The sequence below is a fragment of the Amblyomma americanum genome, chromosome 5 (assembly GCF_052857255.1).
Source record: "Amblyomma americanum isolate KBUSLIRL-KWMA chromosome 5, ASM5285725v1, whole genome shotgun sequence".
Taxonomy (NCBI): domain Eukaryota; kingdom Metazoa; phylum Arthropoda; class Arachnida; order Ixodida; family Ixodidae; genus Amblyomma; species Amblyomma americanum.
In genome coordinates, this window is record NC_135501.1 from 118,097,693 (window position 1) to 118,125,147 (window position 27,455).

A 27,455-nucleotide genomic window follows, 5' to 3' on the forward strand; every position below is an offset into this window, starting at 1 on the left:
ATCACGTGACTCTGACAGCAGCAGCGCCACGACGCCACTACGCGGGAGTTCTGGTTTCGGTTCTGGTTTCAGTTTTGTTTTTGTAAGGCCTGCATCTTAGCTGGATGTTTGTTCTGTCAACGACATCTTTTCACAGGATCGTTTACAATCTAGTGATCGCCCACACAGAATTAGTAAAACCTACAGGTCCTAATACAACTGCATAAAATATTTTTATTTCAATGCATTTGTAATAAATGAACTCCTGCCTTCGGCTACCTTGGGCAAGATCGCTGGCTATTGCTACAATTAAAGGGTACATTTTTCTCCACCTTTCAAGAACAATAAATTCTCTCGAGAAATGTCGACCGGGGATCAGCGTAACATTTTTTCTTGGTGAAGCGTCTCAAGTAAGCGCAAACATTTTCGTGTAGTTTGTTTTGATTCAGAAACATAGCCTTTCTGAGCAAAGCTTTCGTGTAAAGGTCTCAGTGTTTGTTTTAAAATTCCTGCTTTTTATTCTCCTTTTTACTACATTCCATGCATACTAGTTCACTATAGTTCCATGATTACCCTTAATTTTCTTTTCTTCAGTTAAACAAAATTGATATGAAAAAAAAAGGAGAAATATGCTGCAATAAGCGTTAAAGTGTTGCTTCCGAATAATGTAACATTACACGCGTACACGTTCAAAGAATATGATCAACTTTAAAAGATATAAAAAGTAAAGGTGGCGTGGGTGCACTGTTTTCAGCAGCCCCGCCCACATGGCCCAATCCCGGCTTTGATGCCTGCGTTAGTACATTTCTGGCAAGAAGGCGCCGGTTTTAAGCTGGCCGGAGGGGGCGGTGCACGGGCTTGACGCATCCGAAGAAACGGAAAAGAGAAAGGTCAGTCCGCTTACTTTTTATTTTTATTTTTAAATCTGAGTATCTATAGGTGGTGCTGACGAGAATTCTAGCCATACGTGAGTGTTCAACATGGCACAGAGGTAGTGGGTTTTCTAACTAGTTCCTTCTTAATGTGACCGTGCTCATGCTCTCAGAAAAGCAAATTGATTTTGAGGTTATTTAAAGGAAACCTCTAAAGACTAAAGCTCAGAACGTATTGGCAATGTACCAGGAAATGAGCAAGAAAAACTAATGCGCGCTTCTTGGTTGTCATATATACAGGGTCTACGTAAACGAGTTGATCGTTCTTGAGCGCCTTGACGTCCTGCAAATCGAAATTTATCCTTTTAGGAAAAAAATAATCACGCCTCGCCCAAACAAAATGAAGGCAGAAGACAATGGTTCGGCCTGAATGCTATTGCCAGACGTTACCAAACTGATATGGGGCACTTTGAGGACAGCTTCACAGACAATTTAACCAGAGGTACCAAAAGCAGCAGCGGGTGCAGCAACAGATATTTCTGTAATCCGATGTTTATGCATTTTCAAGTTGCTATCCTTGCTGCTTTCTCTGTCAACAAATTTACGCAGACGACCCGTCGCGGTAGCCTAGTGTCTTTGAAACTGGGCTGCTGATCCCAAGTTCACGGGTTCGATCCCAGCCGCGGCGATCGTGTTTCGATGGAGGCGAAAGGCAAATACGCCCGTATGCGGTGCAATGCCAGGCTACATTAAAGAACCCCAGGTGGTCTAAATTAATCCACAGCCATCCGCTACGGCGTCCCTCCTAGCCTATGCGCCGCTTAGAGGCGTTAAGCCCCACAGTTCGCATAAAAAAACAATGCATACAACAGCCATCGAAGTCTTGCAGTCATGCGATACGGGTTCAGAAACATTGCATGTCAATTTCTCGTATAGCTGCTGGGGGACCGCGACGCTCAGGATTTTTAGGCGAGACGATAAATGTGTTTTTTCCCCCCGACGCTCAGGATTTTTAGGCGAGACGATAAATGTGTTTTTTCTGAACACGCCCCTGCATAACCAGTGACAGAAATGGACGGCGATATTTAAAGTGCCCCACAGAGCAATCCTGTCCGGGGTCCGCCGTTAGCTCGCAAAACTATTCCGCTACTGCGGTACCAGCAGCAAACAGGCCGGTAGTGCCAAAGAGCGTTTTACATTGGTGCCGAAGGATACTGCACACGTTTTCACTGCTATAACACGGCGTTCTTGCGAGTCTTGGCGTAGCAGTGTCAGTGTGGCAATTTGTACTGTGCTCTGCCTAATCGATGCGTGCCTGAGAGATGCAGAATTAGACAACGGCGAGGACACCACTGGTCTGCACTTATTTGCTGTTAAACTTCACTCAAGTTACCCAGACAGCGCAAGATGTCCCGAGTATGACCTCAGGATGCCCACGTCATAATGTTCAGTTGCTCTCAGGATGTCCCTAACTGGTCCTCAAGCAGCTAACGAGAATAAGCAAAAATAAGGGGCACAGCATGTGTTCAACATGCCCAGTGCTGCAGATGGCTGTAACTCCCTCTGGAGTTGAATTCTGCTGCCTGAATTGAAAATACGAGTGGCCCAAAAATCTAAACAGTACCACCGCATATCGGAATCATCCGGTACATAAGGCCGGGTTTAAATTTTAAAATATCTTAAGATATTGCCTGAAGGTGTATAATTTTTGTCGGAATGTTTCCTTCATTATATCACTATTGTACGTACATGACTTAATAAAGCCTGCAATTTTCAAGTAATGAGTGCAGAGTGTAAGAGATAAAGCTGATTTGATCCTAGATCAATTCCACAATATTGTCCTGCGATAGGGCTTTTGTAGGAAATCTGAGAAATTTTCACCCTCGAGTCGTCCAACAAAGCACAGGCTGAGGATATTCTCATAAAAACATTCAGGCATGATGCACTCAAAAGGTATTCAGAATGTACTGATCGCAATGTAAACATTTGGATCATTGGAGGACGTCCTCAGGACGTTTGGTGTTGTCTAGTACAGCGACAAATATACACCATAGGCACGGCAAGAACGCACTTTACCCAGAGGACATTTGGCAACTATCCGTACATGAGCGTGCGTACTGGCTATCTCCGATAGTTTTAAGTTTTGCTTCGACAAAGCCTTTTCAAGGAATCTCTGTATTGCCGCTCGTAGGTGGTTACGTCCGCTGGTTTGACGGGACCCACGAGGGGAATGAGCGAACTTCCCAGGGCTGATGATAGCCATGCTGCCCTCCTATATGGAAGTAAAGTGCGCAAGCTGTCCTCTAGAGCACTCCCTATTATAGAATGCGCTGGAGGACACTTTACTTCCTTTTTACTATTTTATGTATAGTGTATTCTAGCGGTAGCTATATTACGGTAGTATTTCGAGCCTTCAGCTTGGCGGCGCGGTGGCGGCGCCGCCACCCCGTGGCTGCGACGCCACGTTGTCACGTTGGTTGGTCACGGGGTGCGGAGCAGCTGCCGGCGGCGCTGCGCCGTGGCTGATCACGTGGTTCGTCGCGTGGATGGTCACGTCACCAGCCACGTGGTGCGGAGCAACTGCTGCTGCCGGCGAAACCGAGCTGCCATAGCTGTGCGCATGCGCCGTGTGAAGTGGGACGAAGATGATGGAACACCCAGCGAAACGGAGCTGCGAAAGACTGACTTTGCAATTCAACTGAGCAAGTTCCACTCGGCCAGCTGTAGCTATCGCGTCACTCAAGGTTTAACCAGAGCTAAACCACCGCCAATTTTTTTTTTCTCCCGGTATGATGTTTGAGAAAGGCAGCAGCTCAAAGGGGGGAGAGCGCATCCTTTTTTTAGATTTTTTAAACACTATAATGAGAAATTACTGTCTAGTTTTGTTTTCACCGTCCTTGTAGAAATTTTTTTTTCGCTTAATCCCTTTATTTCTGCACAGACATATCTCGGACCGCTTAGTAAATTGAAGAAAACAAGACAGACCTGAATTTTGGGAAATGTGTAAGCATCTACGTAATGCATCGAATGGCAACCGTGTGACTGGCACTCCGGGTAACATGCAGCGCACGGAATTGCGAAGTGTAAAGGAATAACGCACGGAATTGCGAAGTGTAAAGGAATAATTTACCCCTGTAATTCTTGGATCATGTTTGCAAACTTTCATAGGTGTCTGGAAAACCTTCGTCTGGAAAACCGGAAAACCTTCTGAACGCAGTAATTTTTTTTCTGAAGCGAAAATTTGGTTAATTAGCGCAACGGCGTTCGGCCGAGCGCTTAGTATCGCTCGATTATTCTTTAAAACGCAGGCAACGCCGGAGCTTTTGCTGTGCTTACCGTTTTGCATTTTTTGTCGCGGCGTGTGCACAGCCTTATCAGTTTGGTTCGCCAGACAAGGGGCGTTGCAGACGCGCCGAGATCACAAGAAATACCACGTTATTGAGCGAGTTGGTCGTCCATCGAAAGAAACTGCGCAAAAGAGATGAGAATAAAGAACGGGTATGGGGGGGGGGGGTTCTGCATCGTCCATGTCTCCTATCGCGCAGTGTTCTGTTCGCGGCTATAACCAGGTGTTTCAAGGAAGCCTGCCACTAGTTTTTAAAAATAAGGTTTTTGAGGTATACAGTGAAGGCTTCTGAGGTATAGTAATACCAATGTTGGCGGACGTGAATCATGTTAATTAGCAGATTAACTAAATTCTAATAGTAAGCACTTTTAACTATTACAGATAGGCGCTGATTGCAATTAGAGATCTGTAGAAAGTCATAGTAATAGCATAGTCCAATGTTTTTAAGACTATGGTAATTGTCATATCATTTTTTAGAATTTTGAAAATGCTATTATCCTCGCCGCTGTGGCACGTCCAATTTGAGTTGGCTTAGATTGCGCTCGGCGCCCGTCGCGTGAATGGACGTATTCGCTCCACGACAGCGCGCACGGGCCTGACAAGTGATGAATGTGTTGGACAGTACTGTCGCAAAAGTTTGTTTACTTCTCTCATAGAGACAAGTTCATATATATATATATATATATATATATATATATATATATATATATATATATATATATATATATATATATATATATATATATATATATATATATATATATATATATATATATATATATATATATATATATATTGTAAGGCTAAAGAAGAAGATGCGTCTGATGATTTGAAAAGACGAAGACGAGGTGACAGTGTTCTCGAGAGTTTTTGCCAGCGCTACGCTTGTGTGTCTTTTGCCGATCTGATCCCAGACTGCTGCCGTTGCCGTTCCCGTCGCCCCAGTACCTCGTAACAAACCCCCCGTTACATCTGGTGGAGGTGCTGGGTAAAACATCGGCCCTGGAGCTCCGTAGTCGTGCTCTCCCGGCGCGCACGATGCCTGAGGACGTCCAACACCAGGCCGTACAAGTGGGCCAGGCTGTCATCTGTGCCGGCTCTCTTCGTCAACGGGACCCGACCATTTTCAGCGGGACTGACGAGAACGATGTGGAAGATTGGCTCACATCGTACGAGCGGGTGAGCGTATACAACAAATGGGACGATGTGACGAAGCTAAACAACGTCATCTTTTATCTCGCCGGTGTGGCTAACCTCTGGTATCGCAACCATGAGGCAGATATTCAAACCTGGTCCATTTTTAAGACTAAATTTGCAGACGTATTTGGTCGACCGGCTGTCAGGCAACTCCGAGCCGAACAGCGATTGCGTGAACGATCTCAGCAGGCTAGTGAAAGCTTCACTAGCTACATTGAAGATGTCGTCGACTTGTGCAAGCGGGTCAACGCTCGTATGTCGGAAGCCGACAAGATCCAACACATCTTGAAAGGCATCGATGACGACGCTTTTCAGATGCTTCTAGCGCGCGACTTGCGTACCGTTGCTGAAGTCGTCACGCTGTGTCAAATCTTTGAGCAGTTGCGCAAGCAGCGGATTCTGACACGCCAGCGGCCACAGCAGGTTGAGTCGCTCGCTGGGCTCACGCCTGCTCCTGACCCCTCGCTGCTACAGCAGATTAAAGACTTCGTGCGGGAAGAAGTGGCACGTCAACTTTCCTTTCTGCCGAGCGCTCACGACCGACCATCATATCTGACTCCAGCGCTCCGACATACAATTCAAGAGCAAGTTGCTGAGGCTCTTCCACCGGCTCATCCGTCACCACCTGTCACGGTTCCGCTGACATACGCTGACGTTGTCGCCAGACCACAACCTGTGGCGGCTCCGCTCACATATGCCGAAGCCGTCGCGAGACCGCCTCCTGTCGCGGCTCCAGTGACATATTCCGATGTCGTAGCAAGACCGCAGCCGCCAATCTATAGTGCGCCTCCGGCGCATTTGCGAGGGCCAGTGGCTTACCGACGACCTACTCCAAGGGTCAGCGATTCCTGGCGCACAACGGACAATCGGCCGATTTGCTTCTTTTGTGGTCTCCCAGGTCATGTAGCTCGGCATTGCCGCCGTCGTCTCCCGGACGCGGAAATTCCTCCCCAAGCTCCTGGGTACTGGCCCCCACCGAGTCAGTACTCTGTACCAGCTGCGCCGCCGCAAAGTCGTACTTCCTCGCCGGACCGTTCTACCCTCTCCAGCCTCCGGCCCTCTTCTCCACGACGCCGGTCTATTTCGCCTATGCGACGTCGCCCCACCGCTAACCAGGAGGAAAACTAGGCGCCGCAGTTCCTGAGGCGAGAACTGCGTCCACAACGAACTTCGAAAGGCCTCATCCGTCAGCCGCTAACCTCATTGAAATTTCCGTCGACGGCGTTTCTGTCATGGCGCTTGTCGACACTGGTGCTGCCGTTTCCGTCATGGACGCAAAGCTGTGTAGTTCTTTAAGAAAAGTAAGGACGCCAATTGCTGGACTCTCACTGCGCACCGCCAGCGCTCAGAACATCCAGCCGTCAGCAGCGTGTACCGCTCGCGTTGTAATCCAGGGGACCATTTATGCCGTCGAATTCGTCGTACTGCCCTGCTGTTCTCATGCTGTTATCCTGGGCTGGGATTTCCTATCGCGCCATGCTGCTATCATCGATTGTGCTCGAGCTGAAGTCGAGTTCTCTCCCCTGCCCGAAGCTGTCTTGGACACTGCCCCTCCTGGTGCCTGTGTTAAGGCCCTAGTTGCCGAAGACATTGACCTGCCTCCCTGCTCTTCAGTCCTCGTACCCCTCTCTTGCGGCCCTCTTCGCGACGACACTGTCCTCTTCACTCCGTCCCCTATCTTTCTGCACCGCAAGTGTCTGCCTCTGCCATAGGCTGTACTGACTATATCCGCTGGCCTCTCCGTACTGTTCGTGTCTAACCCATTCTCGTTCCCCAACGCCTTGCGCCTAGGTGAATGTCTCGGCACGGTACAACCATTCGCGTCTCTGCTCATCCGCGAAGAGACGGACGACGCGCCGCACCTCTCCATAGCCGCACTCAGCCCACCTACTGCTGCGCCCGATCCCTCCTCAACCGAAGCATTCCTTCGCTCCATCGACGACAACCTTCCAGCGCCGCAAAGGGCACAGCTTCTCACTTTACTTAATCAGTTTCGCTCATCATTTGACTCACATCAAAGTTCCTTGGGCCAAACTTCCACTGTCACCCATGCCATTGACACAGGTGACCACGCACCGCTGCGACAACGTCCCTATCGTGTGTCTGTCGCCGAGCGCCAAGTTATTGAAGACCAAGTCGACAAGATGCTCCAGAGCGGCGTCATTCAGCCCTCAAGCAGCCCATGGGCGTCGCCTGTGGTGCTCGTCAAAAAGAAGGATGGCTCCATACGCTTCTGTGTAGATTACCGCCGCCTTAATAAGATTACGCGCAAAGATGTCTATCCCCTCCCGCGCATAGACGACGCTCTGGACTCTTTGCAAGGGGCCGAACTCTTTTCATCTCTTGATTTGCGTTCCGGGTACTGGCAAGTTCCTATGAAAGAAGCCGATCGCCCCAAAACCGCCTTTGTGACACCGGATGGCTTGTATGAATTTACGGTGATGCCCTTCGGGCTTTGTAACGCCCCCGCGACTTTTGAGAGGATGATGGACACCATTTTGCGCGGACTTAAGTGGAAGACATGCCTTTGCTACCTCGACGACATTGTGGTCTTTTCCCCGGACTTCGACACCCACCTCTCCCGTTTGAAGCACGTCTTGACCTGCCTCTCTCACGCCGGCCTGCAGCTGAACTTAAAAAAATGCCGTTTTGCCGCTCGTCAATTAACCATCTTAGGTCGTGTTGTCTCTAAGCAGGGCGTCAGTCCCGACCCAGCGAAACTTCGTGCTGTGGTTGACTTTCCCAAACCTACCTCCATCAAAGATCTGCGCAGCTTCCTGGGTTTGTGCTCATATTTCCGCCGGTTTATTCGCAACTTTGCGTCCATTGCTGCGCCTTTGACTCAACTGCTGTCTGGAAGTGCGGATTTATCACTGTGGTCTCCAGCGTGCGACGACGCATACACCACCTTGCGCCGTCTTCTCACGGCGCCGCCCATTCTGCGCCATTTCGACTCGGCCGCTCCTACCGAAGTTCACACGGACGCCAGCGGTGTTGGCCTCGGCGCTGTCCTCGCCCAATGAAAACCTGGCTTTGACGAATACGTCGTTGCTTATGCTAGCCGCACACTCACACCAGCAGAACGCAACTACTCCGTAACTGAAAATGAGTGTTTGGCGATTGTATGGGCCCTCGCGAAGTTTCGACCGTACATTTATGGGCGCCCTTTTGACGTTGTGACCGACCACCATGCGCTCTGTTGGCTTTGCAACCTGAAAGACCCCTCCGGCCGCCTCGCTAGGTGGGCCCTTCGCTTGCAAGAATATGATATCCGCGTCGTGTATCGCACCGGCCGCAAGCATCAAGACGCCGATGCACTGTCACGCTGCCCCCTTCCAGCCGAGATCGCCAGCCTTTCCACCTCCGACGCTTCTCTGCCCTTGCTTCGCCTCAGCGACATGCCTTCAGCGCAACTCATGGATCCCTGGATCGCTTCCCTTCTCGACTTTCTCGCCAACCCGACGGCTGCTTCACCGTCACGTGCGCTCCGCCGCCAAGCTGCCCATTTTGCGATCCGTGACACCCTACTTTATCGCCGTAACTACAACTCCGAAGGTCGCAAGTGGCTGCTCGTTATTCCACGTCACTTACGCTCGGAGATATGCGCTTACTTCCATGCTGCCCCCCACAGCGGTCACGCGGGCGTTTTCAAGACCTACACCCGCATACGGCTGCGCTACTACTGGCGCGGAATGTACACCTTTATCATGAAGTACGTGCGCGCATGCATTCCCTGCCAACGTCGCAAGACACCTCCCCATCGTTCTGCTGCTGAGCTGCAGCCGTTACCATGCCCTCCACGCCCGTTCGACCGCGTTGGCATTGATTTATACGGTCCGCTTCCATACACTGCAGACGGCAACCGTTGGGCTATAGTAGCAGTGGATCACCTTACACGATATGCCGAAACTGCTGCCCTTCCGGCTGCCACAGCGACGGACGTCGCCTCCTTCATTTTGCACCGATTCATCCTTCGCCACGGTGCACCTCGTGAACTGCTCAGTGACCGAGGCCGCGTGTTCTTATCTGAGGTGGTGAAGGCGCTTCTCAAAGAGTGCAACACGATTCACCGAACTACCACCGCCTATCATCCGCAGACCAATGGCCTCACTGAGCGATTTAACCGCACACTCGGAGACATGCTCTCCAAGTACGTCGCTTCTGACCACACGAATTGGGATCTCGTCCTTCCGTACGTTACTTATGCGTACAATACCGCTACGCAGTCTACCACCGGATTCTCTCCTTTCTTCCTACTTTACGGCCGCCAACCCTCTGCTACTATCGACACTATCCTCCCTTACCGCCCTGATGAATCCGAATATCGGCCTGTTTCCGACGCCGCGCAACACGCCGAAGCCTGCCGCCAAATTGCCCGGTCACTCACCACTGACCCCCAGCATCGCCAGCGCTCCCGCCTCGACCATGACCAAACCCCACCGAACTACACTTCTGGTGCACTTGTGTGGCTCTGGATCCCTTCAGGAACTCCCGGTCTCTCCTCAAAATTTCTTGCGAAGTACCATGGTCCCTACCGTGTGCTGGAGCGCACCTCTCCGGTTAATTATATCGTGGAACCCCTCACGCCGTCTCCTGATCTCCGCCGCCGAGGACGGGAGACCGTTCATGTCCAGCGCCTCAAGCCCTACCACGACCCCGCCGTCTTGCAATCATCCTAAGTCGCCAGGATGGCTCCTCTTGTCCCCGGGGTGATTGTAAGGCTAAAGAAGAAGATGCGTCTGATGATTTGAAAAGACGAAGACGAGGTGACAGTGTTCTCGAGAGTTTTTGCCAGCGCTACGCTTGTGTGTCTTTTGCCGATCTGATCCCAGACTGCTGCCGTTGCCGTTCCCGTCGCCCCAGTACCTCGTAACAAACCCCCCGTTACAATATATATATATATATATATATATATATATATATATATTAGAGCCTCTTTTGAAGAGAATTTGCCGCTACATTCTTGACATGTACCAGGGGTGTGGGGTTTTACACGAGGGGTGGACAAGGCAAAATTAATAAAAAAAGGTTGTTCGATGGCGGTTTAGGAGTGTCTGGGATTAGAGTAAGGGAAGCCGTAATTCGGCAAGGTCGTTCCAGCGTGCGTCGACAGCGATGTTCGGGCGTGGATCTGAGGAATGAAACGCTACACCGTCATTCAGTTAAAAAAAGTGGAAACCTTTCCATTTCGGCCAGTACAGGTTGTTACCATGGTTGATACTCTTAACTGGAAACAAACTGGGAGAGCGTGGCCGCCGCGCTTCGAGGAGTGCTGCCACCATAGAGGTTCTTATTACCAACTAGAGGGAAAGCTGGCGACCCGCCTACGGAAGTTTGCATGGAGCTTCCTAGAGACCACCTGTCCCACCATGGGCGCTCTAAGCATCATGGGGCGGATAGCTGCTGACTGCAAAACTACAACTTTTGGCCAAAAAGTAATGAAAAAAACAAGCGTTGTTCGATAATCAAGGATGTCCTAACATTCAATATCCTGTCTATATACTGCAACAAACGAGCAGAAAAGCATGTAAATGAAGTTTGCCCAAGTATGCGATGGCTTGCTCTCCTATTGGCCAAGCATTGCAGACCACAAAAGCCAATATTTCGTACTTAAAAGGCGCACTTTTAAAAATGAATGATTTAGAAAAAAATGTGGTCGCTTCAACAATTTAAAAAGTTTTTCCACAGCATTTCTCAAAACAAAACCTTTTATTGGCATCGTGTGCTGTTGCGTTTTCGCTACTATGGCTTTTTCGCACTACTTTTACGCCAAAGTCGTCTGCGCGCGGAGCGCGCCCTGGACACGGAATGGGACATCTGTGTAACGCCACTCGGTGTTCCTGAAAAAAAAAAAACCTACTGTCCTGTACCAAGTAGCCTCATCGCCCCATGATGCTTTGCGCGCCCATGGAGGTGCAGGTGCAGTGCCGCCAGCTTTCCCTCTAGTTCATAGTAAGAAACTCTATGGCTGCCATCGACAGCCGCAGGGAATTGGCGGCAGGGAGCATGCGCAGTAAGCATGGGCCGGCGGCTCTTTGCGCGCATGCGCCTTGCGACGCCCCTTCTGGTCGGTTGTGGCCGGCAGCGCTTCTCGAAGCGCGGTGGCCACGCGCTCCCAGTTTGTCTCAGTGTGGAACAGCCTGCACCTCAATTTATACTGACTGGCGGGAAGATTTGTAAATCAAAATTTTTATCGACTATAAATGCGCCTTTTGCTGCTGGACAAACGTGAACATTGCCATGAAGAGCCGGAGGATGGGTTTTTACTCGTAACAGAATAAAAACACGAAGTTGCACAGTCGTCCATATATAGACCTGTCCGAAGCGCTCGAACTCCGCGCCGTCTGCGCTCCGCAGCGCGTACAGCGACGTCTAGCGGCAGGGCCTGGTTCGAGGTAGCACATATCTGATGCTCAGAATATACTCAGAGATGCGCAATCTCGAATCAGGCGCTGCCGCTAGACGTCGCTGTACGCACTGCGGAGCGCAGATGGCACGGAGTTCGAGCGTTCTGGCCAGGTTTGTGGAAGACTGTACTCAATTTCCCTTGCGGTGAAATGTATTTATTTCCAATACTTCAAAGACTCTGGGGGTGTGTGGTTTTACATGAGGAGGGAGCTATGGGCAAGATCAACAGAAAAGCTGTCTTACGACAGTTCTGAAGGGACTGGGGTTAGAGTGAGGGTGTGTAACTGCGCCAAGATCGTTCCAGTGGTTGGCTGCGTTCACAAAGGAGTCGAGGTGCGTCGTCGTTCGGGCATGTGGCCGATAAACGGGTATAGTGTGGCAGATGCGGTCGGAAGTGAGGTGGATCAGCGTGATGGCCGCAGTGCTGGGTGATAAGGCGCGATGTAATTTATAAAACTAGCGGAGTACAGATATTTTGCGGTGCGCTCGTAAGTTTGGAAGACCGGCTTTAACATTTAAGTTAGGGACGCCTGTATCGCGGGGGTATTCAGAGAAGATAAATGTAGCCGCACGATTTTCAGTTGATTCAGTGGTAGCGATTTTCGGGTCACATAGCGCGCAGGCATACTTCAATTTGGTCCTTACAAGGGTTGCGTATGCTAGTAGTTTTACGGGCGTTGTTTTACCGACGACCTAGGCTACGTGGAAGGAAGCCAAGGGTGCGGTTAACATCTTTAGCAGCGTTCATAATTTCAGAAAACCATTTGAAATTGTTAAAAATGTGAACGTCTAGCTATTTAAAAAAGGAGACCGAAGATACAGTAGTCGCGTTCACCAAGTTGTTTTGCCAAGAACAGTGCGGTCGTCTGTGGAAAGAGGTAGTGGGTGTTTGATGCATTTTTCATGGTCGCCTAGCAATTTTTTCTTCCTTTTATATCTTTCTGCGCCCCTGCGAGCTGTTTCGGTTCTTCTTGTCTTCGCTTTTTTTGTTGCTTGCTTGCTTGCTTGCTTCTGTCTCCTTCTCTTTTCGTTCTTGTGGTCCCAAGATAAAGGCCTGATTCCGTCGTCCTTGCGGTCTCGCCGTCGGTTAATTGCACGTCCGAGACGAAATCCCCAGTTTGGCCGACGAAAGTCCGTGACAGCGCTCAAAAGCGCAGTGCGCGGTAGAGGAATGTATCCGTAGGTAACGGCAGTGCCGGTGATCAACGGCTGTACGTGTCTTTCTCACGTTCAACTGCTACCTCGTGCACCGAGACGTCACAGGTACGCCATGCTGGATATATTGCATCAATGCGAATGACGAGCAAAAAAACACGGGGCACTAACATCTCCTACATGAGGGTGCAATTTTGTAGCACGGATTTATTAGGTTCCGAAGAATACGCGCTGACAGAGATCATGCAGGGAAATGGTAGGCTTCCGGGCCAGTTGGCGAGACTCCGTTTGGGTACCCCGGTCGTAAACTGTAGGACACGGACTACGAGCAGAAGGGACACAACAATGCGTCCTGTCTGCTTCTCTACGTCATTTGTGTCAGATAGCGTTCAGGATGGGCTGCGCAGCACAGATGTTATTAACTTAAAAGCAAAGGCTATAGTTAATACGTTAAGGTCGCACGTGTTCAGTTGGTTGTTTGGTCATTTTGGGTATACAAGGTTAGGAATTGTGCGAAGTTTTTTTTTCTTTATGGTTTGGAACTTCTCGTTATACGCAGTTCTACCAGCATTTTCGAACGCATTAGTTTTGGAGGCAAGGGCTATGCAGAGCAGCATAAGAGTGGGTGCAGTGTTTTGAATACTACGCCTTTCAAGTGTGCAGATGACGCAGGCCGAGATATGTCTGTAGTTATAGTTTTATTTACTTCATAAAAACCTGCTTGACCTAGTGTTCTGTTACGGAGGGATGCATTTGCAGCAGCAGCAAAAAAAAAAACCGCAGGAAATGCAGGATGTCACCTTTGAGACGTATCCGCACACCTTTATTAGTCGGTACAGTGTTGATGTAATACACGTCGCCGCGGTGGCTCAGTGATCATGGTTCTGGGCTTCTGACACGAAAGACGCGGGTTCGATCCCGGCCGCGGCTGTCGCATTTCGGTGGGGGCGAAATGCTAGGCGATGCCAGTGCACGTTAAAGAACCCCATTTGGTAGAAGTTATCCGAAGCCATCAGCTACGGCGTTCATTATAGCCTGAGCTCTGGGACGTTAAACCCCATAAAACATAAACCAAGGCAAGTAATACATAGGAAGATTACAGTAATAAATAATTCATAATTACTACGCAGCTGTTTAGAATGTTTTTGTAGTTGTTTTGGCACTTTCTCAATATTCCCAAGGCCTAATTTGCGCCTCTGCACGAGCGGCTTTCATGGCGACATCTTGGCGGCGAAGATTTTTTTTTTTTAGTGCAAAAGCACTATTCTAGTAGGTAAACCCCGAGCAAGATCTTGCTATGTATGTGGGTTTGTGCCAGATAACTAAACTAAATATTGCAGCGACTGGGTTTCGAAACCGCGGCGGCACTAACAGATAGGCTTCGCTGGCCACTGCACGAGAGCTTTATGCTATCGCCGCAGCCTATCACGCCTCGTGTTGACTGCAACACTCTCGCTCTGGGCATTGCACGTCGTCGCCTTCATCAACTAGTACTACTATCACGTCGTCGTCTTCATCAGCTAGTACTACTATCAAACTAATGTCGCTGCTAGTTGTGCCGACGACTCGGCAAAGCAAGACAATGAGCCAACCAGGCTAAACACGCACTCGCATGTCTGCTTGGTTTCACTACGTTAAAATGCTACCTCTTTCTTGTTTTGCGAAAATCTACTGTGCAGTAAGTACACATTACCGGGTATCGCAATCGTTCTGTTTGTTTCGTCTGCTTTCTCACCGCGGTCAAACATCTACACCTTAATCGAACGTTAGACGGTTGTATTCATTCCGCGACCATGTCACTAAACGTTGTTTTTCCTCTTTAGGGAGAAGGAAAGCTCGCGTGGAGAGAGGGTTGTGCGCATGAGTTAAAGCTAGCGTTTTAGTTTTTCTATCGTTCAACCGAACGCACTGTTCGGCGCTAGGCTTGAGCATCTTCGTCCTTCTTTCCGGCACGTGATCTGGTTACGCCACATCACCACCGGCAACGGCGCTGAACTAACAAGCATGCCAGTAACAGCTGCGCGGTTATATCTAGGCCACTTGAGAAGAAACCGGAGCAGCGTCTTGGTTTTGCTCAGCTCACAGCGTTTCGAGAACTTTTCTACCTGAACACTAAACTGAGATAAACAACTGCTGAGGTCATGTTCCCGGATGGAGCTGGGATTTTTACTATCCGTCATCAGTGATTATCCATACGACAGCGCATACCAAGGGTTTCGCCAGTAATTGATTTTAGGGGGGGAGGGGATCTAAATTTTCAGGGGTTGGGGTTTAAGGACAGAAAGAATGGGTAGTTATATTTGCTCGTAATCAGCATTAAGAAAATGTTTCGATTTGAGGGGAGTCCCTTCATAAAAACAAGGGCGTCTATAGGGAAATCGCTGGTGCATACGCCTAATCGCAATGGCGAAATTTCGTCTTCAGCGTCAAAGTGCTAGCACTTTGAATTGCCTTTATTTTCATAAACATACAATTTATGGGGGGGGGGGGGGGTGGAGTTGCTCACGGCAACTACACGGGCCTTAAACACAGTCTGTTGGCAGCAGCAGCAGGCACAGGCACTGATTCGGAATTGACAAGAACAATACATAAACGAAAGCTATAACAAAAAGACATGTTGGCTTACACACTATGCCAGCAAATGAAAACTCAGTGTAAAAAAAGATTACAAACCAAAAAAAAAGAAAGAAAAAGCTACGCAATCCACAGTGTATACACCTGAGCAACAAAAGCAGTGATCGAAACCATTTATCAAGTTAAAATTGTTAGGAAAGAAAAAAAAACATGATGAAGACTAATATCAGAAGGGAATTTAAAACGAAAACAGCCTATAACGTCAGAAGCAGTCACAAAACAACAAAGCAAAAAGGCATGTTCAAAAGACACATAAATGCTCATATAAACGCGAGATAGGACACGAAGTGGCATTTATGTTATTACGTGGGAGATAATTTAACAGGCGTGGTAAGCGATGGCGTAACATTTGAAGAGCATAGTTATAATGCGAGGATGCGGCATATACCAGTGTTCAGGTGACCATATGTTGTATTTTGTTCTGTTTCTATTTGAGTTAAGGACACGATGTGTGACTGTCTTTGTTTCTCGTCTTTACGATACGCTAGCAACAGCCTGAAATCTAACAGAGCAATACGAGTAATTTAAACTTTCTTAATAAGAGGTGCAGTATGAGCGTCTACTGGAGCGTTACAAATACTAGGCATTGCCTTTTTCTGAAGCCCAAATAACCGACTTATGTTGGTAGCAGACATCGTACTCCACACGAGACAGCAGTAGTGTACGTGACTCAGGAAGAGAGCGTTATATAAAAGAAGTTTTACCTTACGTGGGAGCGGTCTTAAACTGATGAGTACACCAGCGACTTGTGCGAGTTTTCCAGCAAGAAAGTCTGTGATCGCTCCATGACATATGGCTGTCAAAACACGCACCTAACGTTTTCGCAGACCGGACGAGCTCAATTCTTAGGTTCTGTAGCTTCTGTAGGTTCTGTAGGTTAGGGTCTGTAGGTTCACACCTTTATTGTTTTGGTTGAAATAAAATAGCTTTAGCTTTGTCCGTGTTAATTTTTAATCCACTATCCTGGGACAATCTCTGCATTTTTTTCAAGAACAGAATTTGCGGTTGAGACCAGGCTTGCAATATTGTTCGACGAAAAAAGCACCGTAGCATCATCTGCATATATTATGTATTTGGTTTCACTATCAACAAGAACAAGGTCATTTACGTAAATAATGAAAAGGAGGGGGCCCAATATGCTTCCTTGGGAAACTCTTACTTGCTTGAACTGTGAGCAGATACTAGTAATTTCAACAAGTTTATTCCGCTGATTTAAATAAGATTTGATTATATCCAAAGTAATACCACGAATGCCATAGTATTCTAGCTTCTTTAACAAAAGTTCAAATTTAATAGAGTCGAACGCCATTTCCAGCATTTGACTGCTGTGTGTTTGTCCGTTTGTCTGAAGTCTGTTTTGTGGCTCGCCTGCCTGCCGTGTCAGGCGGCAGTCCATTTAATCGTGAGAGGCTGCTCGTGAAGAGCAACCTTGGTCGCAACCAATGTCCCACCGATGGCAACAGCTGCCATAGCGCCTGCCTTGTGCCACTGCGCCACTGCTCACCTGCCCACCGGGTGGCTTACTTGCCAAGGTGTAGCCGGTGGTAACCAGCTGAGAACCTGGGGCGCTGCGCCACTGCTCACCTGCCCACCGGGTGGCTTGCTTTGCCAATTTGTAGCCGGTGTTAGCCAGGCAAGAACCTGGGGTGCTAATTAGGCTGCACTGTTCATAAGTACACCGAGCTAAGCGGAATGAGCAGCAGCTGTTAGGGGCTAGTTAATGCAAGCTAACGTAGCTAAACGCAAGAAGTTGGTAGCCTGGTACCACCTAGTAGGTCGCAGCTACAACCGACAACTGATGTCATGCTAGCGCATATATCTGCATCTGGCCTAACTACGCAAATTGACTGACGTTTTTTTTTTTCATTTATAGTTACCCGGATGGCTGCTCCCGAGAAGCGTCCTCGACATAGGAGGGATCTGGTACGTGATCAGACTAACACCAAAGAGCAAAGAAATCGCACGTTTCAAGGCTGTATTCACCATTGCTGTGAAGCGCTGTAAGAGACAAAAGAATAGCTGAAAATACTGAATCATTTGACTTGAATCTCACAATGAGAGGCAAAACTGAATGTCTTGTTTCCATGTAGAAAACATGTTAATGATGAATACAGTTGGACTCACCCTGCACCTATTACGGGGTTGGATTCTAAAATTTGGCTGACGTCTAACGACAGGCGTTTGGATGCGTTGTGCACTAAAGTTCACAAGCGACATTTGTTGTATCTTAATTCCTCGCCTATAGACATCGTTTCGGTTCCTGGAATTAGGTTACCACCGGTTCAACGTAGGCAACTGCAGGAGCAAATTTTTTGGAGATCCGTCGTTGGTAAATTTTTCACAATTACAAGTCACCTAACGGAAGACGGGCTCTACAGATCACCATTGTGCACGTCACCATGCAGCCGCGTCTCGACGCTGATAAAACCTAGCTCGCCTTACGAGACTGCTTTATAAGAGCGAACATGTAATCTGTTCTGTAAGGCTGGTTCTTGGTCAGGACATTTGTTATGATTTTGTACTACGAGATGGTTCATAAATATTTCCTTCTAAAGCTGCTAGCACTACTGGACGCGTATTTACCTTCGACGTACGTTTCAAAGCCATAAAGAACAAGTGAGTGCGAGAGGTTACTAGATAACGTTACTGTCATGCTCCCATGAGCGACTCAAATGCATTGCTATTCGGCAAATGTAAAAAACAGCAAATGATTGGAATAAGGTAAAATGTAATCGCTGCAATTTTAGTATGAATACGTCCTTTAACGCAGGAGTACTACAGGCGTGGGCGCATATATATTTGGTGCAAAGCCTCCGGAGCATATTTTTCAGGAAAAGCCACATTCACCCCGATTCCTTCTACGGGCATAATTGAAAAAATAAAGCTACTTAACAGATAGTAAGGTATGCTACTCAGCGTACGGGGAGCTTCTTGCATCTAATCTGTTATTTGGAACTGATAATTTGGTTTCAATGTACTTCAAAAGGGGGAGACAGTTGCGGCTAACATCGACTTCATTGAAGCTATACTGCTACATAAGGAAAATCGCAGGCTTCGTTGGAATTTTCAAACTTGAAGCAAAAATTTCCCGTGGTCTTGGCTGCGAACCCAGGACCACCGCCATAATTCCAGCCCTCGTCTGAAATCTGCCTGTGCAGATCCGCTAAAGGGTAACGGTCATTCCAAGTGAGCACTCTCCAGTGCGACCTAAGGCAAAGTTGCCCGATGAATATTAGTGTTTTGATCTACACGCCTGATATTGTACAGCACCCCGCCAAGTTATTTCTTCCAATAGTGACCGCGCTATTAAAATTGTCCCAATGTATTATCTCTCCTCGACATTTCATGCCGTGGTCATTATTGGGCCATTAAACTTACTCGAGTTCGGCTAATATTACAGCTATATGTGGTTCGTAAATCTGTAGTGAGCATGACCTCTTCTTCTCTACGCAGAAGCGGCATGTGTCGCTCATGCGCCAGGTGGCGCAGCAGGTGGTCAGCAGCCGTAGCCCGAACGACGCTAGGCCTGTGCCCAGTCCTCCGTGGTGGTCGACGGTGTTCTCCAGCCGCTACAAGACAGAGATGTGCCACCACCTGGAGGAGCAGGGCTTCTGCAGCTTCGGCGCTGGCTGTGTGTACGCTCACAGCGCCGCCGAACTGAGACCACTGCCGCGTCACCCCAAGCACCGGTCGCAGCTTTGCAAGGACTTCCACGACCAGGTTCGCCAAAGCTGGTAGCTCGCCAGCCCTACACTATAGTTAGATACACCTCAAGAATGAAGCGGGTTTTCCTCGTCAGAGGTCTCACTTGTAGCCAATGGCGTCGGCCGATTCTCATGACCCTTCTAGCGTGACGATGCAGGGAGCGACGCCACAGTGGAAAGATGGATCTATACCGGACCATGCAGGGAGGAACTATCCACTTTCATCTGAAATACCGCAGAGGTGGCCTAGTGGTCTGAGCATCCGCCTCGCTTGCAGGAGGTGCAGGGCTCGATCCCCAGTGCCGCCGGGTACCCACCGGTGATAAAATGGGTACACGCTTTCCCCTGGTCCAGTGCTCGGCTTATTTAAGGTGCATTGCTTGAGAAATGGGTATTTGACCCCATCTTGAGAAGATAAATACCTTGTGACATGGTGCTCTTTGGCCACAGATGCCCTTGGGCCATAAAAATTCAGTATCATCATCACTTTCATCTGCCACTCATTGCATTTTCATGCTATCAGGGTGATGAGCACCTAATGATGCCATTGGCTGGAACGGCGTCGTTTGACGAGGAAAAGCTTCTCCGTTCTTGAGTTGTATCAGACTACAGCGACGTACCTATCCTCAGAAGGGTTTCCCACTTGTCATACCAGGGTGTTTGCTTCCAGGATCTGCACTCCAGCCCGTGCACTATCATTGCTCCATGGTTCGAGAACGAAATCTGTTCGTGGAACCACTAAAGAGTCTTGAAGAGCAAGAATTTCTACACATCCCATTACCTTATAAGGATAACTCATCACGTGTGAATTTGGCAGGTTTTATATCACAGCTAAACTGTTGAGATCGGAAAGCTCAGCGGACTTCAATTTAATAATAATAATAATTGGTTTTTGGTGGAAAGGAAATGGCGCAGTATCTGTCTCATATATCGTTGGACACCTGAACCGCGCCGTAAGGGAAGGGATAAAGGAGGGAGTGAAAGAAGAGAGGAACAAATAGGACCGTAGTGGAGGGCTCCGGAATAATTTCGACCACCTGGGGATCTTTAACGTGCACTTCAATTTCGTCAAATGTGCTTTTTGTGTCTTCAGCGGCGTGCTTTAAGCTGAAAGGAGCATAGCGGAGATAACATTTCTCAGCATCGTTTGGTGGTGGTGGTGTGGAAAACATTTATTCAAGGCTATTTACAGGAGTGTGGGGACTGGCCTTAAGGGCCAGCCCCTTAAAAATTCTAGGAGGGGTCCCAGACTCGGACCCCTGTGGTTTCCGCGGCAGCTCGGGCCCTAGCGACAAGGGCTCTTTGGCTCTCTAACGTAGAGCAGCCGAGCAGGGCAGCCTCCCAGATCTCTCGGGTAGGTGAGGGGAAAGGGGTGTAAGCAGGGTTAGAGGGGCATGCCCACTCCAAGTGGTGCAAGTCCGAAAACACGCGCGTAGATGCAGGCACTCCCAGTTATAAGCCGGAATAAATTATTGCAGCACTGCCGGGCACAGTGCCGTGTTGGTGTACATAGGTGAAGGAGCCAACACTCCTCGCTTTTGGCTAGCCCTTTCGCAGGAGGATGAAAAGTGACTATGTTTTGTTTAATATAATTGAATAATTTCTCTGTAAGTGATAGCCGGATTAGGTTCTGATACCTCAGGCGGCGAGTTGATGGTTGTGGACGTGCTCGACGGTGACGGGCCCGAAAGCATTTCCCCATCGGTAACTGTGGCGTTTAGAACCCTTTGCTTCTTAACGACGCGTACGTGGTCAATAATAAAGCATGAGGTAGACTAAGAAGAATGGAAGGGAAGTTTCTCATGCCGTTAACCACGCATGCCTGACAGTAGCACAGGAATGATCTCGAAAACTTAGATCTCTTGTTGCGGAGCATCTTCCATCTGATATGCACCTTAGCTTGCTTGTGGCTTACTGGCAGTACACTGGCGCGCTTTACAGCGATAGCTGTTAAAGGCACGTTTTCCGGTTCAGCATCGGCGTCGTGGCACTTCGCATTCCCATTGGTAAGCGCTCAGTAACGTCTTGAGTCCGCCATGAGTCCGTCATGAGTTGAGTGACGCCTGGTCCGAATGCCGGCGTCGCAGGTGACAACAGTGAAGTTACGGGAATTCTACCAGAGATCAATAATAACGAGTAAATGTTGTATTTACTACAGTCAACAGCTGTCGCCCAACCTGGCGCTACGCAGTGGTAACCGTCCTCTGCGTTTTGTTTTCCTTCCTCCAGGGCTTCTGCACCTTTGGCTCCCGGTGCAGCTTCATCCACACCCGACGCGAGACAGCCGACATCGTGGAGTCTGTGCTGAACAAGATGAAGAAAGCGCCGCCCATGCCCGAGAACCCCGCGTCGGCGGCTGCCTCAGGCCCCGGCACTGCGGGAGGGCCGTCCTTGCAGACTCCGGCTAAGTGGGCTGGCTCCGAGCTGAGCGACACCACACGCAGTTCCTCGCTGGATACCGGCGTCGGTGCGCCTCCGGCCAGCGGGGACGTCACGCCGCCGCCCAAGAGGCGCAAGAGGCGCGCCGCGGGAAAGAAGAGCGCGGTCAGTTCACGTTCGTCGAAGTATTGCCGTATTTACTCGCATATAGCAGGCACTCCTTTTTTTCTGCGATAAATCTCGGAAAATTTAGTGTTGCGTCCATAACGCGGCGAAACATTAAGAAATTTGAGGCGGTAAAAAAGGTCATAAAATTGGCTAGCGAAATATACACTGCATCCGGTATGGCCTAGTTTCTGCACCAAAAAAAAAACTTCCTCATCAGCATTGTTTTTGTGTTCGAGTATATTGTGAACTTTTTTTATCTGAACCCGGACTTATACTTCCTGCAGCGCCTGCTAATGTGCTAATGCTGTTCAAAGAGCACAGCTAAAGTTCACTCGCGCAACACACACCATTCAGAGTGAAGCCAAGGCGCAACACGCTTTCTTTATTTGATACCTCAAAGGCCCATGGTATGCGGCATGAACTTGAGGGATGGGCGTGGCAGTTAAAAAACAAAGGTTTTGACAGCATGGCGTTGATATGGATGGCGTTGATATGATTCACGGCTTCCTTTGTTAGACCATTCCAGTTAGACCATTCCAGTCCTGAAATGACATGACGAAAAAAGATCGGTAATTAGCGGTAGTTCTTGCGGTGGGGGCGTAGATGGCGCTATGGTGGCTAATACGGAGCGAGGGATGATGAGCAGGATATGACTGATTCCCCTGGAGATGACTGATAAAACAATTGAAAGAGGCACAATCGAGAAATTTTTCGTCGCGTTTGATGGTTGGGAAGGTTCCCAAGATTGGGAAGCAGACTCACTAGTGTAGTATGAATAATCAGGAGAAAAAATGCGGATAGCACGTTTTTGTATTTTTTTCAAAGGTTAAGGAGAGGTTAGACTGGTGAGCATCCCATATTGCTGAAGCCTACTCTAGCACAGGACGAACAGAAGTTAGGTGTGCTAATGATTTGATGGATGGGGTGGCGAATCGTAGATTGCCACGTATAAAACCAAGGGTACGATTATTATTATTATTGGTTTTTGGGGAAGGAAGTTGCGCAGTATCTGTCTCATATATCGTTGGACACATGAACCGCGCCGTAAGGGAAGGGATAAGGGAGGGAGTGAAAGAAGAAAGGAAGAAGGGGTGCCGTAGTGGAGGGCTCCGGGATAATTTCGACCACCTGGGGATCTTTAACGTGCACTGACATCGCACAGCACACTGGCGCCTTAGTGTTTTTCCTCCATAAAAACGCAGCCCCGCGGTCGGGGTCGAACCCGGGAACTCCGGATCAGTAGTCGAGCGCCCTAACCAATGAGCCACCGCGGCGGGTAGCCTCGTTAGCGGTGTTCATGATGTGAGATGACAATGTTAGGTTGTGCACTGCAGTAATGCCTGAGTACTTTCAAGAAGAAATGGATGGCACTTCCGAACTAAAAAGAACGTATTTAGAACCACTATGCAATTACCGACGATGGAACGAGATCAAACATGTTTTAGCAATATTAAGAGACATTAACCACTGTTTGCACCAAGTTTCGATTCGGTTAAGATCTTGTTGAAGAATGTTAACTTCAATACTGCTAGAGATTGGGCGGTATATTACACAATAGTCAGCAAATGATCAGTTGGTAGAGGAAATATCGGAAAGAACATCATTAATGTAGATGACGAAAAACAAGAGTCCCAGAACTGTACTTTTGGGAATACCTCAAATGACCGAACTACGAGGAGAAGAATAATTGTTAGCATCGACAAACTGCTCTTTAAGTCAAAAAGCTACGAAACCATTTCATACCTAATGGATTAAGATTTATGCACGATAGCTTTAGTGGTAGTCTTTTATGCGGTACTTTATGGAAAGCTTTTTCGAAATCAAGGAAGAGAGCGTAAGTAGGAATGTTTAGGTCAAGATTCGAGCTTAGGTGATTAATAAGGAGGTAATTGGGAGTCGCATATACGTCCTTTCAAAAAGCCGCATTGGTTAGTACAGAAATATGTTATGGAGACAAGCAACATGTGTATGTGGGAATATATATGTTACATTAGTTTAGAATATACCGTTGTGAGGGAAATGGGGCGGCAATTTTTGCATGAAACAGGTGAACCTTGTTTGGGGGATACCACAGCGGTGGCCAAGTGGTTTAGCATCCGCCTCGCATGCGGGAGGTGTGGGGTTCGATCCCCAATGCCACCGGGTATTCACCGGTGATACAATGGGTACAAGCTTTCCCCCGGTCTGGCGCTCGGCTTCTTCAGGGTGCAATGCTTGGGTCTTTGACTCCACCTTGAAAAATGGAAAATACCTTGTGCCATGGCACTCTTTGGCCGTAGATGCCCTTGCACCATAAAAATCCATAATCATCACTTCTTTGGGGACTGGAAATATCTTACCAACTTTCCAATATTGTGGAAGGACGCATGCTGATATAGACTGCTGTTGTGGTGGCACTTAATATGGCACATCGAAAAAGAACCCTTAGTGACTGAGCTTCGCTTCTATTGGTTCTCAGATTCTGCGCGGAGGAATTCTTATTGGGTCTTCTCGTAGGATGCGTTATACAGGTGTAGTAGGCTTCACATTCGATACGTAGTGCTTACAATATTGCGCAGTTCTCTGGGCGTTCCTAAAACAGGCATTTGCTAGCATTCACTGTCATCATCAGCAGGCTGCCCGCCAAAAGAAAGGGATATGTTTATCATATGGTGCAAGTTCAAACAGCGCACACAGATGAGGACGAACACGAACTGTGACGAAGACTAACACAGTGTTCTGGTGACATTTATGACGTGAGCGCAAAAAAATTCTTGTCAGCCAAAAAAGGGAAAGGTACCAATGCTAGTAGATTCATTACGTGAGTAAATACGGTATATGCACTTTTTGAAGACGAAGGAGCGGTCGGTTCTCGCACAGAAACGCTTGCTTGCGTTACGCTCAACTTTCAGTGGGCACCAGCGAAATCCTCTGCCAGCTACGAAAATGCTGGATATGATTCCTTGTGGGCAGTTTTTGTTTTGGAATGAACAGGGCTGGTTAAAAGTCGCGAGATAACACGGTCCGCTTTTGAGCAACACAGTCGGGTTCTTACAGCACCCACAAAGCTATCACGTCCTTCGGTGGAGAGGATGTGTTTCGTCCTCCCTTCGTAGGTTTTTAGCTTCCGTGCTGTCGTAAACGACATTTTACAAGGCTCAAAAGCAGAGCTTTGACCTGGGGAATTCTTCCACAGCTGTAGCTATATGTGGGTATTTAGTAAAGATGTAACAGGCGTTCTCGTAGTGTCATAGCAGAAAATTATTGCGTTCTTCTGGTGGCCACTTATAATGCTGTCGTAACCTAGGCGCTGGATCTGCGGATGAGCATTGTGCGTCGGTTGCTCAACCGGGCTGCGGACCGGGCCGAATCGTTTTGCTGGTCATCGCTGTGGGAACACGCCCGCTAATCTGGACGTTCCTGTGGATAGCACAGACAGGTGGGCTAGTTGATGCTCGAATTGGAATGCTGGAAGTTATGGTTTCCAGCCAGTATTCATGCGATAGCATTTGAGGTCTCATCGCGGAAAGGACCCGGTGTTATCTGTCGTAAAATTTGCTGATCGGTCGAGATGGTTATGACGCCATTAGGTCAACTGACGTGCCACCAGCCACCTCCCCCTCCCCCTGCCTGTCTCCACCTGCCACAACTGCAAACTGCCCTCTCTTCTCCTTCCCCTCTCCTCTTCGCATTAGAAGACTCGTCATGAAAAACGTGCATTTCTGGTCTGTCATAATATTTGTTAATTGGTCAAATCACACCTGCAATCTGTCAACCGCGCGCAGCATGGATAGAACAGACCCTAGCGTCAGCCAGCGCATGCAACCGCACTGTCACACGTAATCAGTAATTACATGTCCTCTAGATTTTCTTTCTCATGGGGGCAAGGTGGCCAGGCCGGCTGGGTGCTCGGATTCTTCGGGTGGCGCTTGTGTAAGGTGTTACCTGGTCCGACGGAAGTAGGGAGGTCCCATGTGCTACCCCAGGTTTAACCAGGATGGCAATGTTATGGCTTGAAAGAAAGATGTTTCTCAACCATTCTTGGCTGTGTCCCGCAGTCCGCGGACCCTCGCTGGAACTCTGGCAGCTGGAAACGCGAGGAGACCGACGTCCCTCCCATACCTTTGGAACCGACTCTGCTCGACGGGTCGCTGGAGGTGGACTTCCGTCGTCACTGGACCTGGCGCTGGAAGGAGATGCCCTATCGGCGCCTGGACGTCTTCGAGCAAATATGCCCGCGCACCGCCTGATCTCTCAACCGACGTACATGCGAATCATGTGACAAGGGCCCCTTTACAGCCCAGCTAAACTGAGCGGCGGTACAACGCGATGCCAACGACCATGCGTGCACTTCCAGCACGTGTTGCTCGCGATACGACTGTGCCTTAACTATAAATAAGGTAGACAAGTATATTTTACTAGGGGAAAAGACTTTAAATGCAATGCCAAACCTGACGCTGGCTAGTTAAAGGTCTGTGTGGAGGGAGCCGTGGATATTTAAAGCACATCCACGGGGCTCAGATGAAAAAGCAGGTGCGGCTATTAATTACCTGTTCAGTGTCGTCTGGACAGTGAAAACGTGCCTTTGCACTTGACAAGCACTGCTTTCCCTCCAGCACACCTGTGCCGCAGCATGTTCTTTCACTTTGAAATTGTTTAACAAATCAGGTGATTTTCAGACGGCAGTTATAATCTTGAAGAGATCAAAGTGTGTGCATTTGTACCTGAAAAATTCAGTACCTGAAAACCTTGAAGTCAGGCGCTGCCGTACGATGCTTTAGGTTTTAGATCTTCACTTCTAGAGGAAGCCAGCATATTGTTTCCGCTGGGTAATACATATAAGGGTAGAAGATCGGAACGCCACTTTGTTGTAAAGCTTTGAAAGGTGGCCGAGGTAAGAAAACCTAATGGCACACTGGCAATGCAGTGTTGAACGTACCGAGAGCAAGACGCGTGGAAAGTCGTTATGCTACTTGGTATTTGCTTGCTTCTCTGCTTGTCATTCTTTCAATCGCATGATGGCATGCTCTTTTATGGCGAATGTCCGGTGAGAACTAGATGCGAGCACCACAGTGTCTTTTTAAACTTGTGCTAAGAGATCGCACGCCACTACTCATGTGACCATATGCAGCTTAGATGAGTAGTTGCCGTTTTAATTTCGTAGAAAGAGGGCATGAACATTGAACTGAATTATTTTTTCCAGCCATTATACAATGGACATTTCGCATGCCTTCTATTTGACGAGCGCCAAGTTTTGGCGTCATACTCATGATCCAGCTTATGGATTGTGAAATAGGGCAGTCTTTATCGCATCTGACCGTGTGGTGTCTTTGACATTACGAGTGCAATAAAATTCCCTGAAACTGTGTGAGATGTGTTTTCTGCCCACACAAAGTGCGAAACTCGTTCAATTTGCTTTCTGTAGCACACAGTGAAATGTGAAGTACTGTTCCCGCATTGAAAGAGGTCACAGGTGTATCTATGAAATGTTGACGCGCTGTCACCACTTCGCGCACTTTGCGCGCGCTCCCAGACACCCTTAGAGCGTGTGGGGGTAGCGGTCTGTCACAAAGGAGTGCCCTCGACTCAGCGTGGCAAGCCCAGCCGGAGACCAGCTACCACGTAACAAGAGGG

General features: G+C 48.5%; 1 protein-coding gene across 1 annotated transcript; it reads left to right on the plus strand.

Moving 5' to 3' along the window:
- The first annotated feature begins 803 nt into the window (after positions 1 to 803).
- On the plus strand, positions 804 to 27,189 carry LOC144134965 (uncharacterized). Its single transcript, XM_077667753.1, has 5 exons — positions 804 to 869; positions 17,465 to 17,514; positions 19,045 to 19,311; positions 21,525 to 21,839; positions 25,880 to 27,189. The coding sequence occupies exons 2-5, from the start codon at positions 17,473 to 17,475 to the stop codon at positions 26,069 to 26,071; spliced, it is 816 nt and encodes a 271-aa protein (XP_077523879.1). The 5' UTR covers positions 804 to 869; positions 17,465 to 17,472; the 3' UTR covers positions 26,072 to 27,189.
- Positions 27,190 to 27,455: the final 266 nt, after the last annotated feature.